Genomic DNA, 12,773 nt, shown 5'->3' with positions numbered 1-12,773 from the left:
TATAAAGAATAGGAGCATCCTCTCTGCTGGAGACCCTCCTATCTCTACCTTCATGGACCAGTTCTTTGGAGCCCAATCAATGCTAAATTGAGGCTCCCGAGGGCCGGCCCCTCAGTCACACCCAGGAGGTGGGGTCTGGGAGGCCTCTTGGATAGACCTGGTTCTCTCTGATGCTCTGGTCCCTGCTCCACCTCCTGTTATCCAGCACAATGCCTGACCTCTGAACCCAGAAGTCATGTTGCTGCTGGGTGACAGTTTGTGAGTGCTTAGTCTTGGAAGGAGTGACCCTGGGGTCCCTGGGGTTGCCCTCTCCCTTCCCTTCATGCCCCCCGCCCTCCAGGACAGCGGGCAGTCTCACCAGACAGCAGCCATTGCAGCCTCTGGATGTAGCGGCGCATCAGCTTGTCCAGGTGTGTGATGTACACCTCCATTTCCCTGGGGGTGCACTCAATGTGTCTCACTGTCCCCTGGATTAAAGCAAGCAAAGAAAAATACTCCCCTGACAGCTCTTTCTTCATATCCCCATCACCCCCAAAACAGTTTAGTCTATTGTGGTTCACAATTTTTGCAACATTGTAAAAGCATACATTTTTGTTTGTTTGTTTAAAAGCTTTTTTCTTTTCTTTTATTAAACTATCAAATGCAAGGGTTTAGGCAGATATGGGGGAATTGGGATGATGGTTTTTGTGTCAAATGTGGTCACTGTCATAACTAAAAACTAAAATAGTCTCTCTAAATTTTAAATAGAAAACCCTTAATGGTAGAATGGGAGGTCGATATATTTCACATTAAAAGATGACCTCGGATGGAGGAGGCAGACAGCGTGATTAAACTCCCATGAAACTTGTATGGTGGATAATTTTTAGCTTTACAGTTGACAATGTCACATTAAAGGGCAAGGAGAGAAAATGGTTTTTTTTTTTTTTTTAAAGCAGGATTAGATTTTAATTTTGTACTAAATATACCTGTTCCAGTGTCAGATAAATTAAAAAACTACATCAAAACTAGGAAATAGAGAAGCTCCCCTGATCTTTTGCCATAACCCCTGTTTCTGGCCGTCTTAACAGAACCACCATCAGAATCGGGGTAGAGTTCTTATTGGTGAGTTGCTGTGATCTCAGCAACTGTAACTAATTCTCACCCCAGTGAGTCCCTAGAACCTTGACCATGGTCTCAGGCATTCTGAGGGGCTGGCTTTTCTTCCAGCAGGGCTCTGTATCCTATTCCTTGAGGGAAGTCCCCCTTTGGGGGGTTGGGGTTCTTAGCAGGAGGAATAAAAGCTGGGGGCTCATACATTCGTGTGGACTTTCCCCTAACACACGCAGCCATCTGTGTCTGAGAAGAGACAGAAGCTGGGAGTGAAAAAGACAAAACCAATCTCGACTTACATTGATCTCTATGCTGGGGAAGACACTGCAGTATTTGGCTGATGCCGACGTCTGTACTGATTTTTGATGAGTGCAGTTGGGACCAAGGTATCTGGAGACCTCCATCTTTAGTTTCTTTAGCCCATAATTTGCTACCCACTTTGGAATAAAGGAAAGAATGATTATCTTGGGTAATTTTGGCTTAATGGAATGATTGACTCATCTTTCAAAAACCTCATGTTTGAAATCTGTCTTGTATCTGAAATGTGGGGTTTCCCAGGTCCTCACCGAGACTACCTCATATGCACATTCCTGCCCTGGTGCAGGAGAGAGATTCAAAGAAATATGGGAACCAGGGAACAAAATTTACTGAGGACTTACTTACTCCCTGTCTGGTGAACCCTCTGGCTTCTTCCATTTCCATTCCAGCCTCTTCCATGAAACTTGAATGGAAACCCTGATTGGTCTCAAGTTTAGATCAATCAAGATATCACAATAAGAGATACAAGAATGATCAGGTTTAAAGCAATCAGCGTATGGCATCCAGGACTGGACAAATTAGAACCAAGCTCAGACTAACTGATGGTTGCCAGAAGAAAAGATATTCCTATCTTTGGATCTGAACAAGAAGGGGGGTTTCTGGTACTTGCATCCAAAAGGATCTGATACCACTAAGGGCTTTACACAAAATATACTTCAATTAATCACCAATCCTATTAAGTACAAGAGTCTTCATTTTATAAATGAAGACACTGAGATTGAGTGACTAGCTCAAGGTCACCCAGCTAGGAATTGGCAGACTCAGGTTCCCCTGTAGTTCTCTTTAATCCTTATCCTGACACTTGCCACAGTCATTCTAAGCAGATTTGGTCTCAATTCCAAGTATGTCCACCTTCCCAGATATAACGGTTGGTGGAAGGAATGATTGCTTTGGGAGGGACGTGCTGGTATAAACAGCATAATACCTCTTGGCTGGAGCAGACTGTATCCTTTCTGGGCAACTCAATAGATGATCTAGTCCTTCTGAGTCCCTTTCCTTGAGGGTACTTCTTGTATACCGAGCCTGGGAAAAAGAGAGCAGAGTTATCTTGTGCAATTCTCTTACCCTCTCCTCCCTTTTCCATGTCAGTTTCTGTCAATCAGGTCAGTTGTAACATTCCTTAGGTGCAACTTGCTGAGAGATAGGAGGGACTCTTGGGGGGACCTAGGGAGGTCTTCTGGGACCCCCTACCCCACCCTACCCCACTCCACCCCACCTCCGCGCTTCTCAATGAGTTGCTACTGGGACCTGTGCCTTTCCACAGCTATCAGTCCTGCTGACTTGGGGGACTCATGCCCACTTCCTTCCCAGTCAGTCTGAGGACACCACCCCTTGTGAACAGAGCCAGAGCGCTATACCCAGGGACCTGGGGGAATGCCGACATCACCTCTTCCCATTCTACTGCTTTGTGTCAAGACTTTGTGAACTCACTTCCCTGGGTTGGGAGATCTGAGTGGTTTGAAGATAGGCCTACTCTGGGGGCACTGCTGTCTGTGTCCTGGAGGGGTAACCCTCCCATGGGGCCTGATCACCTTCCAGGTCTTAAGGGGTAAGGGGGCTGTCCAGACATCTGTGTAGCCACCAACTTACCCACGTTATTCCCTGTCTCTGTGTAGAACAGCGAGAGAGCTATTTCTGCATCCCTTGACTGGGTCTTCTTCCTCCGCTCCGCAGTCCCTTTCTTCACTGGCGGGGCTGCAGCTAGAGGACATTTGGCCTGTTGTCTGGAGCAGCCTTGAGAGTTTATGCAGTGAAGCTGTGCAGCTTGGCTTAGAGACTTGTCAACTTCAGCTATGTTCTGCCCTCAGAACTGGGGCTCCAAAGTGGCTTTGAGGTCCTTTGGGACGACCTGACTCTGGCCTCACTGGGATGATCAGTAAAGCTAGAGCTGCTGCTACTTACCAGTCTTGGTGCGAGGTGCCTCCCGGTTCCTGTCTGGGTTTATCCTCACAGATGAGGCATGGGGCACTCAGAGTCAGTAAGAAGCAGAGCAAAGACTCTACCCAGGTCTTGCTAACTCCAGGACTCTAGAACTCTGCTCTGAACTGCCCTGCTGTGTTTCTGACGTTAGTGAGACACATGGTGTTAGCGTCTATAAGCTGAATACTTTCAGAAAAATACCAGCGCCTTGTCATGACCGGCTGGCACCAGACACTCTCCTTAATCCCTCTGAGCCTGAATTTCTTCATCAGTGAAACAGAGGAACTAATAGATTCCTTGCTGTATAGGATGGATGGTTACAAGCTTTAAAGGGGATGACCTTAGCAGAGGGCAGGTGCACGATCACTGATCACTTTAGAGATGCCATCACTCATCCATGTCTTAGCTGTGTTTGTCCGCCCCTCCCACCCCGTGGCCATGCCTTACCTGGGGGGATGCCTGCTTTGCCACCGAGTGGACGCCATGGCAGAGCTTTCAAGGGGGGCCTCTTCTCTCTGTCAGAGTCATCTTTAACACTCTAGAAAACAGGCAGCCTTTCCCCTCAGAGGCCTGTTCTCCGTGGTGGGCAGTACCCCCATCACCCCAGCCCCAGTATGTCAAGTAGGAACCTTTGCATGGAGAGGCCTGAGGAAGAAGTTTTCTCATATGCTCACCCCTCTCCTGCAGCAGATACAGAGAGGACTCTGGTGTTTGAGGTGAAAAATATGTGTGTGTGCATGTGTGTGTGTGCATATATATGAATGGGTGTGTGCCTATGGGTATGTGTTATGAGAGAGGCTCTATGGACATTCCCTGGTGGTCAAGTGGTTAGGACTTGGAGCTGTCATTGCTGTGGCCTGGGTTCAATCCCTGGTTAGGGAACTGAGACGCCACAAGCCATGAAAAATGGCCAGAGAGAGAGCGAGCTTGCTAGGACAGCTCTGGGGATTTGCCCAGAGCCGAACCTTCTTCATCAGGTACCTGCCCTTCTTCCTACTGGACTGGGATTTCTGGGCCTCCAGAATGACCAGTAACCACTCAGTAATTTCTCTACCATGTCGGGCCCCTCAGTTTTAGGGGAGGGGTTCCTTCATTACTGGGCACAACTGGAATGTGGCGACAGTCGAACAAAGTCACCCAGGCCCGGGACCAGCTGACCCCCATCACCTACCCAGATCCCCTTCCCTCGTTTCAGGAGGCCTGAAACCCAAGCCCCCTCACACTGAAGGCCCAACCGGCAGACTCCGAGACCCTGGGGTTTCACCTCAGAACTTGGGAAGACGAGAAGGTGCTGGCTCCTGACTCCACCAGTACCCGTGTGGATAGAACCTCTTGAGGGTGCAGCCCCGGAAAGGGAGTGAGCTGTGTTCACCAGAGTCTGTCGGTTGGTGAAATGCTGAAGAGTTCACACACCTCACTGCGGCTGCTGCTCACAAGTGCTGAGGAGTCTGGGGTCTTCCCCCAGGCATACCCCCCGAAGCCCCCTGTGATTGTTACAGTGGACATTTTATGCAGGACAGATTTTGACAGGCTGTGAACAAGGATCAACCCTGCGGAAGACCCAGGTCCAATCAGGCCCCTGTAAGCCTTGAGCCAAAGCAGCAAGAGCCCATTAGATGTCACACCACCCTAATTCCTTTGCCCCTGAGAGACCCTCCGGATGAGCCCTCCTGCCTTGTAATCAGCATGTGCCAGGGTGCCAGTTCTACAGAACCCTTAGTACCACAAGGACAACCAGGCAGAGCCAAAGCTGGAGTGGACGGGGTGGTCAGAGCTGAGAAGCAGGCCCCGGGGGTCTCCTCCCCCTTGGAGGCTGGGCCACTGACCACTGAGGACACTACCCCCGCCTCCACTGCCCCTGGGACCTGGGGACCTGGCCCAGGCCACTTCACTATCTAGGAAAGACCAAGAGACAAGATGGAAACAAAATCCTCTGTGTGTTATTGGGGTGGGGGGGTGGTGGTGGTGGGCGGGGAGTCAAACCATTCTGGCCACGAAGGGTGCTGTGGGCTTGGAGGGACAGAACTTCCTGGGCTGGCTTCCCGGCTTGAGCACATTCGGCTTCTCTTTCAGGAGGGCCGCACTTTGCTGTTCTTTTCCAGACTGGTTCTTCAGGGAGGACACGAGTAAGGCACACTGCAGCGGGGATTGGGAGTCAGCCAGGTGCCACACACACACACACACACACACACACACACACACACACACACACACACACACACACAGCAGTGGCTGAGGCCACTGGGGCCCCTGGATTTTTCTTTCTACCCCTAAAGTGCTGCTGGGAGCTGAGAGTTCTGTGGTCAAACCTACTAATAATAAGTACAGAGGTCCTGGGATGCATCAGGCTAGTTAGTGGGCTAGTTCGTGCCTGGGGGTCTCAAACCCTCTTGTCCACAAGGCGTGTGACTACACAGGCAGCGTAAGTGCCATCTTATCCCATGTTACAGGTGAGGAAGTAAATCTTACGAACTTAAAGGACCTGCCTGAGGCTACTACGAGTATACAATGGATCTTCCATTCATTCTCAGGTGGACCTTGTCCCAAAGCCAGTTTCACTCCCTATGTGGACCCTGTGCCCACGGCCAACCCTGGGGGCCCACAGAATGGTGGTGTAATATTTGGCTCCTTTGCCTACCTAGTTCTCAACTGCCTGAAAGATTCTTCAATAATTATTCTCAATCAAAGCACTAGAAAACACCACTTGAATGTAAATAACACCATAGGAGGGTGGATTAAACCAGTATTGCCCATTAACACCTTGGGAACGAGTTTATCAAATGAGGGAGCAGGACTAACGGGCACCTGAGAAGCAGTTTTTTTCAAAACACCAAAGAGGGGTCCTTTCAGGGTGGGAAGCTCAGACACATTTCGGGGAGCCACAGGTCTGCCAATCCATGGCCCCACCCTCCCAGGAGCTCACAATGTAGTTGGGGAGACAGGCAGTTCTGGCAGTGGTGGTACTTGAAATGTGAGTCACCTACATGCTCTGTCCATCTCCTGGCTTCAACTGCCCCACAGCTCTATGTCTGGCCCTCATCTTTACCCACCTGCCAGCAGGATGCCCCCACTTATTATCTCACAAGTCCCACAGACTCACCTTTGTTCTAGCCTCTCTGAACTCTGTCCTGATTTCTCTCTCTGGGTCTATGGCACCACTGTCTACCAGGTCCCCCGCAAGTCACCCCAGTATTTCTTCTTCTTTCTCACCCCGTGCATTCAATCAGCCATAAGTTTGGACAATTCTTCCTTAAAAACATGATCTCAGGTTTGTTCCTTTGTTTCCATTCTCATTGCTTCTGATGCGGTCTGGTCCCTCTCTCACCTCACCTTGAGCTGCTCAACTCCTTCTCTGAGGCGGTGACACTTTAGTGAACCCTGAATGATATGGATGAGCTGGGAGGGGCACAGCTGGCAGAGGACATAGCAGGTGCAAAGACAAATTTGGGGATGAGTTTGACCTGTTCAAGGGTGTACAGGCCAGGATGCAGAGCACATAGACCCCAAACCAGTGACTTAGAGGAAACCCTCATGTTTCATTGGAAGCCTTTGGTGTCTATGGATCAGCAAAAAGGTGGAAAGCTGACGTGGGGGGAGTTGTGTCCCCCAAAAGACATAGTCCAAACTCCTGGTACCCGTCAACATGACCTCACTTGGAAACATGGCCTTTGTAGATGTAATTAAGATGTAAGTTAATGAGGCTGTACTGGAAGGGTGGGCCCTTAATCCAATATGACTGATGTCCTTAGAAGAAAAGAGACACAGACACACACACAGAGGGAGGAGAGCCATGTGGAGATGGAGGCAGAGATTAGAGTGAGGCTGCCACAAGCCAAGGAATGCCAAGGAGTGCTGGTGATAAGGATGCCCTACTTGACCAAACTCTGGTCATGTTCCTCTGAGCCCTCTTCTTGACTGGGTTTTGACTGCTCCAAAATCACTGCAGATGGTGACTGCACCCGTGAAATTAAAAGACGTTGCTCCTTGGAAGAAAAGTTATGACCAACCTAGACAGCATATTAAAAAGCAGAGATATTACTTTGCCAACAAAGGTCTGTCTAGTCAAGGCTATGGTTTTTCCAGTGGTCATGTATGGATGTGAGAGATGGACTATAAAGAAAGCTGAGTGCCCAAGAATTGATGCTTTTGAACTGTGGTGTTGGAGAAGACTCTTGAGAGGCCCTTGGACTGCAAGGAGATCCAACTAGTCCATCTGAAAGAAAATCAGTCCTGAGTATTCATTGGAAGGACTGATGTTGAAGCTGAAACTCCAATACTTTGGCTACCTGATGAGAAGAGCTGACTCACTGGAAAAGACCCTGATGCTGGGAAAGATTGAAGGTGAGAGGAGAAGGGGACGACAGAAGATGAGATGATTGGATGGCATCACTGACCCAATGGACATGAGTTTGAGTAAACTCTGGGAGTTGGTGATGGAGACAGGGAGGCCTGGCGGGCTGTGATTCATTGGGTCGCAGAGTCGGACACAACTGAGCGACTGAACTGAACTGAACTGAACTATTGAACCCAGTTTTAGCAAAGAATACTGTTAGCAAGAATCTCTCTACCCTCGACATCTAATCAACTTCATCTTAGTAACTTTCATTCCACTAACCCTCTCACTCTGCTCACTGGCTATAAATCCCCAGCTATCTTTGCTGTATAATCAGAGTTGAGTTCAACCTCTCTCCCTGATTGCAGTCATCTTGAACAGTGTCTTCCTTGCCATTTTGAACAAGCATCCAATGAAATTTCATTTCTTTAAGAGCAGTTACCACCAAAGCTATGAAAAGGTAAAGAGATTCTACTCAGAGCCTTTGGGCGGGGGGCAGGTCATGGCTCTTTAGACATCTTGATTTTAGTCTCCAGCCTCTGGAACTGTGAGGGAATAAATATCTGTCATTTTAAGCCACCTCTTTTGTGGTCCTTTAATGACAGCCCCAGGACTCTAACAGAAGCCAGTGTAGTCAGTGATTGCCCCATGCATAAGGCATACCTTTTGGGAGTAGTTGAGAGCCTTTTCCATCTCAGACGTGATGGCGTTGATATCATCACTTTCGTAAATACCTGGAAACAAAGCACATCATGAGTGTGGGGGAGGGGTACAGATTCTGGCAAGTGTCCATATCTGTAAACACAAGGGCCACGTGGAGGTGACCTCAGCCTAGGGGGCAGGCTGGGGTCTTAATGGGCTGAGCTGACCAGCCCCACCCCACACTATCTGGTGGTAAAGGAGATGGGCAGGTACAGTGAGGGTACCAAGAGTGGAGCCAGCCTTGGGACCCAGCACCCTGGCACCCAGCCATGAGCTCTCACCCACAGAAGAGTAGGTCAGGGAAAGGTCCTGCTCCTCCAGTGAATAAGATCCACCTTGAGGTTACTTAAAGTAGCTAATGTCTGCAGTGAGTAATATCTCAAATAGGAGAAGGCAGTGGCAACCCACTCCAGTACTCTTGCCTGGAAAATCCCATGGATGGAGGAACCTGGTGGACTGCAGTCCATGGGGTTGCTAAGAGTCAGACTCAACTGAGCAACTTCACTTTCACTTTTCACTTTCATGCATTGGAGAAGGAAATGGCAACCCACTCCAGTGTTCTTGCCTGGAGAATCTCAGGGACAAGGGAGCCTGATGGGCTGCCGTCTATGGGGTCGCACAGAGTTGGACACGACTGAAGCGACTTAACAGCAGCAGCAGCAGCAGCATCTCGAATGTGACTCATTTGAGTGGGACTAGAGTGTGATGCCTAAGAAGACAAACTCTGGGTTCAGCTCCTGGTTCCTTACTTACTATCTCTGTGCTCTGGGTTCTGTGTCTCAGCTTCACTAGCTGCAAAATGGGGTAATAATCATAACCCATTTCATAGGGTTATTGTGAGGAATGAATCACATGTTTAAAACACTTAAAACCGAGTTTAGCATAGAATAACTATTTTATAACTGCTTGCTATTATCAATAATAATCACCAATAATAACTTAAATGTATGTGCCTGGCACTTTTCATGAGTTCCAGCCCCAGCTATACCACTCATGTCCCTGGGAGTCATTTCTTCATTTGTAAACCAGAGAGACCAGAATGGCACTCTTGTGTCCCAAGCTTCAATCCTTCCTGAATCACGTCACAATTTTGCCTTGTCTGCATATCACCTAAACCATAATTTACTTAATAAATGTATTTTTAAAAATTTTAAATTGGAGCATAATTGCTTTACAATGTTGTGTTATTTTCTACTGTACAACATGAGTCAGAGATAATTATGCAATTATCCCCTCCCTTTTAAGCCTCCTTCCCCACCCCTAAACTATCCCTATGTTTATGGCATAGGGAGCTATGTCAGTACCAAGACTACTGTCTGCAAAGAAAGAGGTGGAGGGACCAGCACCACTCCCTCACCTGTGTCTCCAAACCAGTGGAAGCGCCCACCAGCAGCCCGGGTGACCTCCCTGTAGGCAGCGGCCGTGTCTGTATGGCTGGCATAGCAGGCAGGGGGCATGGTGTCCGTCTGTGACTCACCCACATAGAACAGACACACGTTCAGATGAAAGTCACAACCCCCGCAGGCCTCGGCCATGTAGGCGCTGAGCATGGCCTGTGGGCAGAGAGGGAGGAGGGGCCCAGGGCTGAGGGCTTTTCAAGCTGCTGGTCGCGGTCAGTTCAGCCCAGTCTCTTTCTTGTGGGCCTACTGTGTACCAGGTCTAGTACATGGCACTGAGGAGGGAAAGATGGAAGAGCCTGGGTCACCATTTCTCTTACTATCTTAATAGATCTTGGCAGGGAGCTGGGGCTGAGATCTTAGACCGGCAGCCTCTAATCCCCTGGGAGCTCATTAGAAATGCAGACTCTCAGGCCCCTGGGAGCCAGGTCTGACCACCTCTGCATTTGAACAACATCTCCAGGTGATAAAGTCTAGATGGGAAAATCATGCTGGAGAAACTGGTTGCTAGGTGTCCACGCAGGGGAAGATGTGGGGGTCCTGGAGGATAAGGGAGGCCGAGACGAGGCTCACCCACCATGTCCTGGTCAGGGATGCCCCCTGTGAAGAGGTAGATGCCCTGTGACTGCTGTTCTTCTTTGTCCTTGAAGTCCACTTCCACAGCCTTCCGCAGGGCGCTGAGGATGTTCCTGCTGCCCTGACACTGCAGGTCCAGGACCCACCTGGGAGGCAGGGAGGCCGTGCTGAGGCAGGGGGCTGCCAGGCCCCAGAGGGGAGGGTGGGGGATGGAAGGGGGATGTTTCCTGATTCGCATCTGTGCCATTTGTCGGAGGGCAAGGGTTCTAGAGACAGCTACTTGCTGGGGGAGAAAGGGAGCCAGAGAAAGTAGCACCAGGGAGGCTGCTGTCAGACCAGCAGGTCACCTACCGCCAGGCGCTTTGTAAATTGCTGTGGCTGGCAGCAACCATCTCAGGCCTCCAGCTTTCGATGGTGCTTCCGAACCTTGGAGAGAGGGAAAGAGGGCTTGTTCTTAGTGGAGAGATATGTGCCCCAGCTCACTGGGCTTCCCAGGATTTTAACGGGGCAAAATTCTGGTTGAAAGTGAAAGTCGCTCAGTTGTGTCCAACTCTTTGCAACCCCATGGACTATACAGTCCATGGAATTCTTTAGGCCAGAACACTGGGGTGGGTTGCCATTCCCTTCTCCAGGGGATCTTCCCAACTCAGGGATCGAACCCAGGTTGTCCGCATTGTAGGAGGATTCTTTACCAGCTGTGCCACCAGGGGAGCCCAAAATTCTGGTTACATCCCCCAAATGTTAGGATGTCACCTGCGAGCTCCTTGCTGGTCAGGACATGTCCCAGCATATTCATGGTGGGAGCAGAGCAGGGGCCCTCTGTCCGACCTGCCAGGACCGGTTTGGCCAGACCTCTTCCCTGAGGAAGGTACTCCCTCCCCTGTGTGAACTTCCCCACCTCCAGGGAAGGAGTCGCTGCTCTCTTTTTGGCTCCCCTAGCATGGATTCAGGGCTTCTCAGGTATCTCAGATGGTAAAGCGTCTGCCTGCAATGCGGGAGACCCAGGTTTGATCCCTGGGTTGGGAAGATCCCCTGAAAATGGAAGGAAAATCCCATGGACGAAGGAGCCTTGTAGGCTACAGTCCATGGGGGTCGCAAAGAGCACGATTCATCCTCAAAGCTTTCACTCTCCACCTGTATTACAGTTTCTCTTTTTTATATGCATCAGCTCATTCTCTCTATGAGACAGAATTAAAATCTTTGAGAAGAAGATTTATCTCCTTTATCAAGGAAAAGCTGTCCCCTCTCTGGTTTGAGAGCAATTCCTCCACCTGGGTCCTTTACTTCCTGTCTGAGATGGCCCCATAACTCTGGCAAAATATTAATGATGACCTCCTTTCCTAATCCCATGGAAATCTCTATTATAGTTGGATAATAAATCCTCTATTATAGTTGAATAAAAATTCTAACAATATACATAAAGTGAAAATTCCTTCAATGTTATCCCTCCCTCCAAATTTCTGTTAACTCTTTGTTTTATATTCTTTTCGGATTAAAAACTGTTAGATAAAGATATATTGATAGAAGTGGAATTATAGCCTTTCTTCCCACCCTGGTGACCTTGTTTTCTCCCATAAATCAGTGTTACAGCCTAATGGATAGTAATTGCAAGTTTGTGAAGAGAGTTTGGAAACCTCAGGGTACTGAGAAAGAGGGTGGGCGTCAGCTCAACATGGTTATTTTTTCACTTTACACAATAATTTAAAAAAAATTTCCGGCAAGATAAAAGAAATGGAATTACATAACCTATACTATTTATTTCCTTTCATTTGGACTTATTGAGGAAGTTTTCTAAATGTACTCACATAACTCTCCCACAGTCTTTTGAATAGTTGCATAGAATCCTACAGTCAGGTTTATTTTACCAATTCCCTCTTGTTTTTCTCCAGGTTTGTCAATTATCAGAATGCTGCATTGAAAATCCCTTCAAGGTAATCTCTGCACAGTCATCTTAATATTTCCTTTGGATATTTCATAAAGGTTTAATTGAAGGAACATAGACCATACTGACTCAGGGCTTATTTCAGTAGCACATATACTAAAATTGGAACCATACAGAGAAGATTAGCATGGCCCCTGTGTGAAGATGATACACAAAATATTAGGCACTTGGGATTAACATATACACATTATTATATACAAAACAAATAACCAACAAGACCTACTGTCTTGTTGACCTACTGTTTAGCACAGGGAACTATACTCAATATTTTGCAATAACTTATAAGGGAAATGAATCTGAAAAACTATGTATATAGTATATGACTTCCCTGGTGACTCAGATGGTAAAGCATCTGTCTACAATGTGAGAGACCTGGGTTCGATCCCTGGGTTGGGAAGATTCCCTGGAGAAGGAAATGGCAACCCACTCCAGTACTCTTGCCTTGAAAATCCCATGGATGGAGGAGCTTGGTGCAGGCTACTATCCATGGGGTCGC

General features: G+C 48.5%; 1 protein-coding gene and 1 non-coding gene across 10 annotated transcripts in view; one reads left to right on the top strand and one right to left on the bottom strand.

Moving 5' to 3' along the window:
* The window catches only part of VWA3A (von Willebrand factor A domain containing 3A), a 54,782-nt gene that overhangs the window by 7,937 nt on the left and 34,072 nt on the right, over nt 1-12,773 (bottom strand). For 8 of the 9 annotated variants that reach the window (XM_027961501.3, XM_060405810.1, XM_012104246.5 and 5 more), the window contains 10 exons: nt 10,687-10,761; nt 10,337-10,481; nt 9,720-9,915; nt 8,324-8,394; nt 5,311-5,463; nt 3,775-3,865; nt 2,998-3,108; nt 2,333-2,430; nt 1,389-1,526; nt 359-467 (listed from right to left, as the gene is read on the bottom strand). In XM_027961501.3, the coding sequence (XP_027817302.2) occupies nt 359-467; nt 1,389-1,526; nt 2,333-2,430; nt 2,998-3,108; nt 3,775-3,865; nt 5,311-5,463; nt 8,324-8,394; nt 9,720-9,915; nt 10,337-10,481; nt 10,687-10,761 (1,187 nt within the window). The remainder of the gene's footprint in view (nt 1-358; nt 468-1,388; nt 1,527-2,332; nt 2,431-2,997; nt 3,109-3,774; nt 3,866-5,310; nt 5,464-8,323; nt 8,395-9,719; nt 9,916-10,336; nt 10,482-10,686; nt 10,762-12,773) is intronic. The other variant, XM_060405809.1, reaches the window with a different exon arrangement.
* Nucleotides 12,350-12,457, top strand: LOC114110693 (U6 spliceosomal RNA). The gene has a single exon (XR_003586936.1). It is a non-coding gene; the product is annotated as a U6 spliceosomal RNA (small nuclear RNA).

The sequence above is a fragment of the Ovis aries genome, chromosome 24 (assembly GCF_016772045.2).
Source record: "Ovis aries strain OAR_USU_Benz2616 breed Rambouillet chromosome 24, ARS-UI_Ramb_v3.0, whole genome shotgun sequence".
Lineage (NCBI taxonomy): Eukaryota > Metazoa > Chordata > Mammalia > Artiodactyla > Bovidae > Ovis > Ovis aries.
Note: the sequence above shows the minus strand (reverse complement) of the source record. Positions and strands in the feature narration are given on the sequence as shown.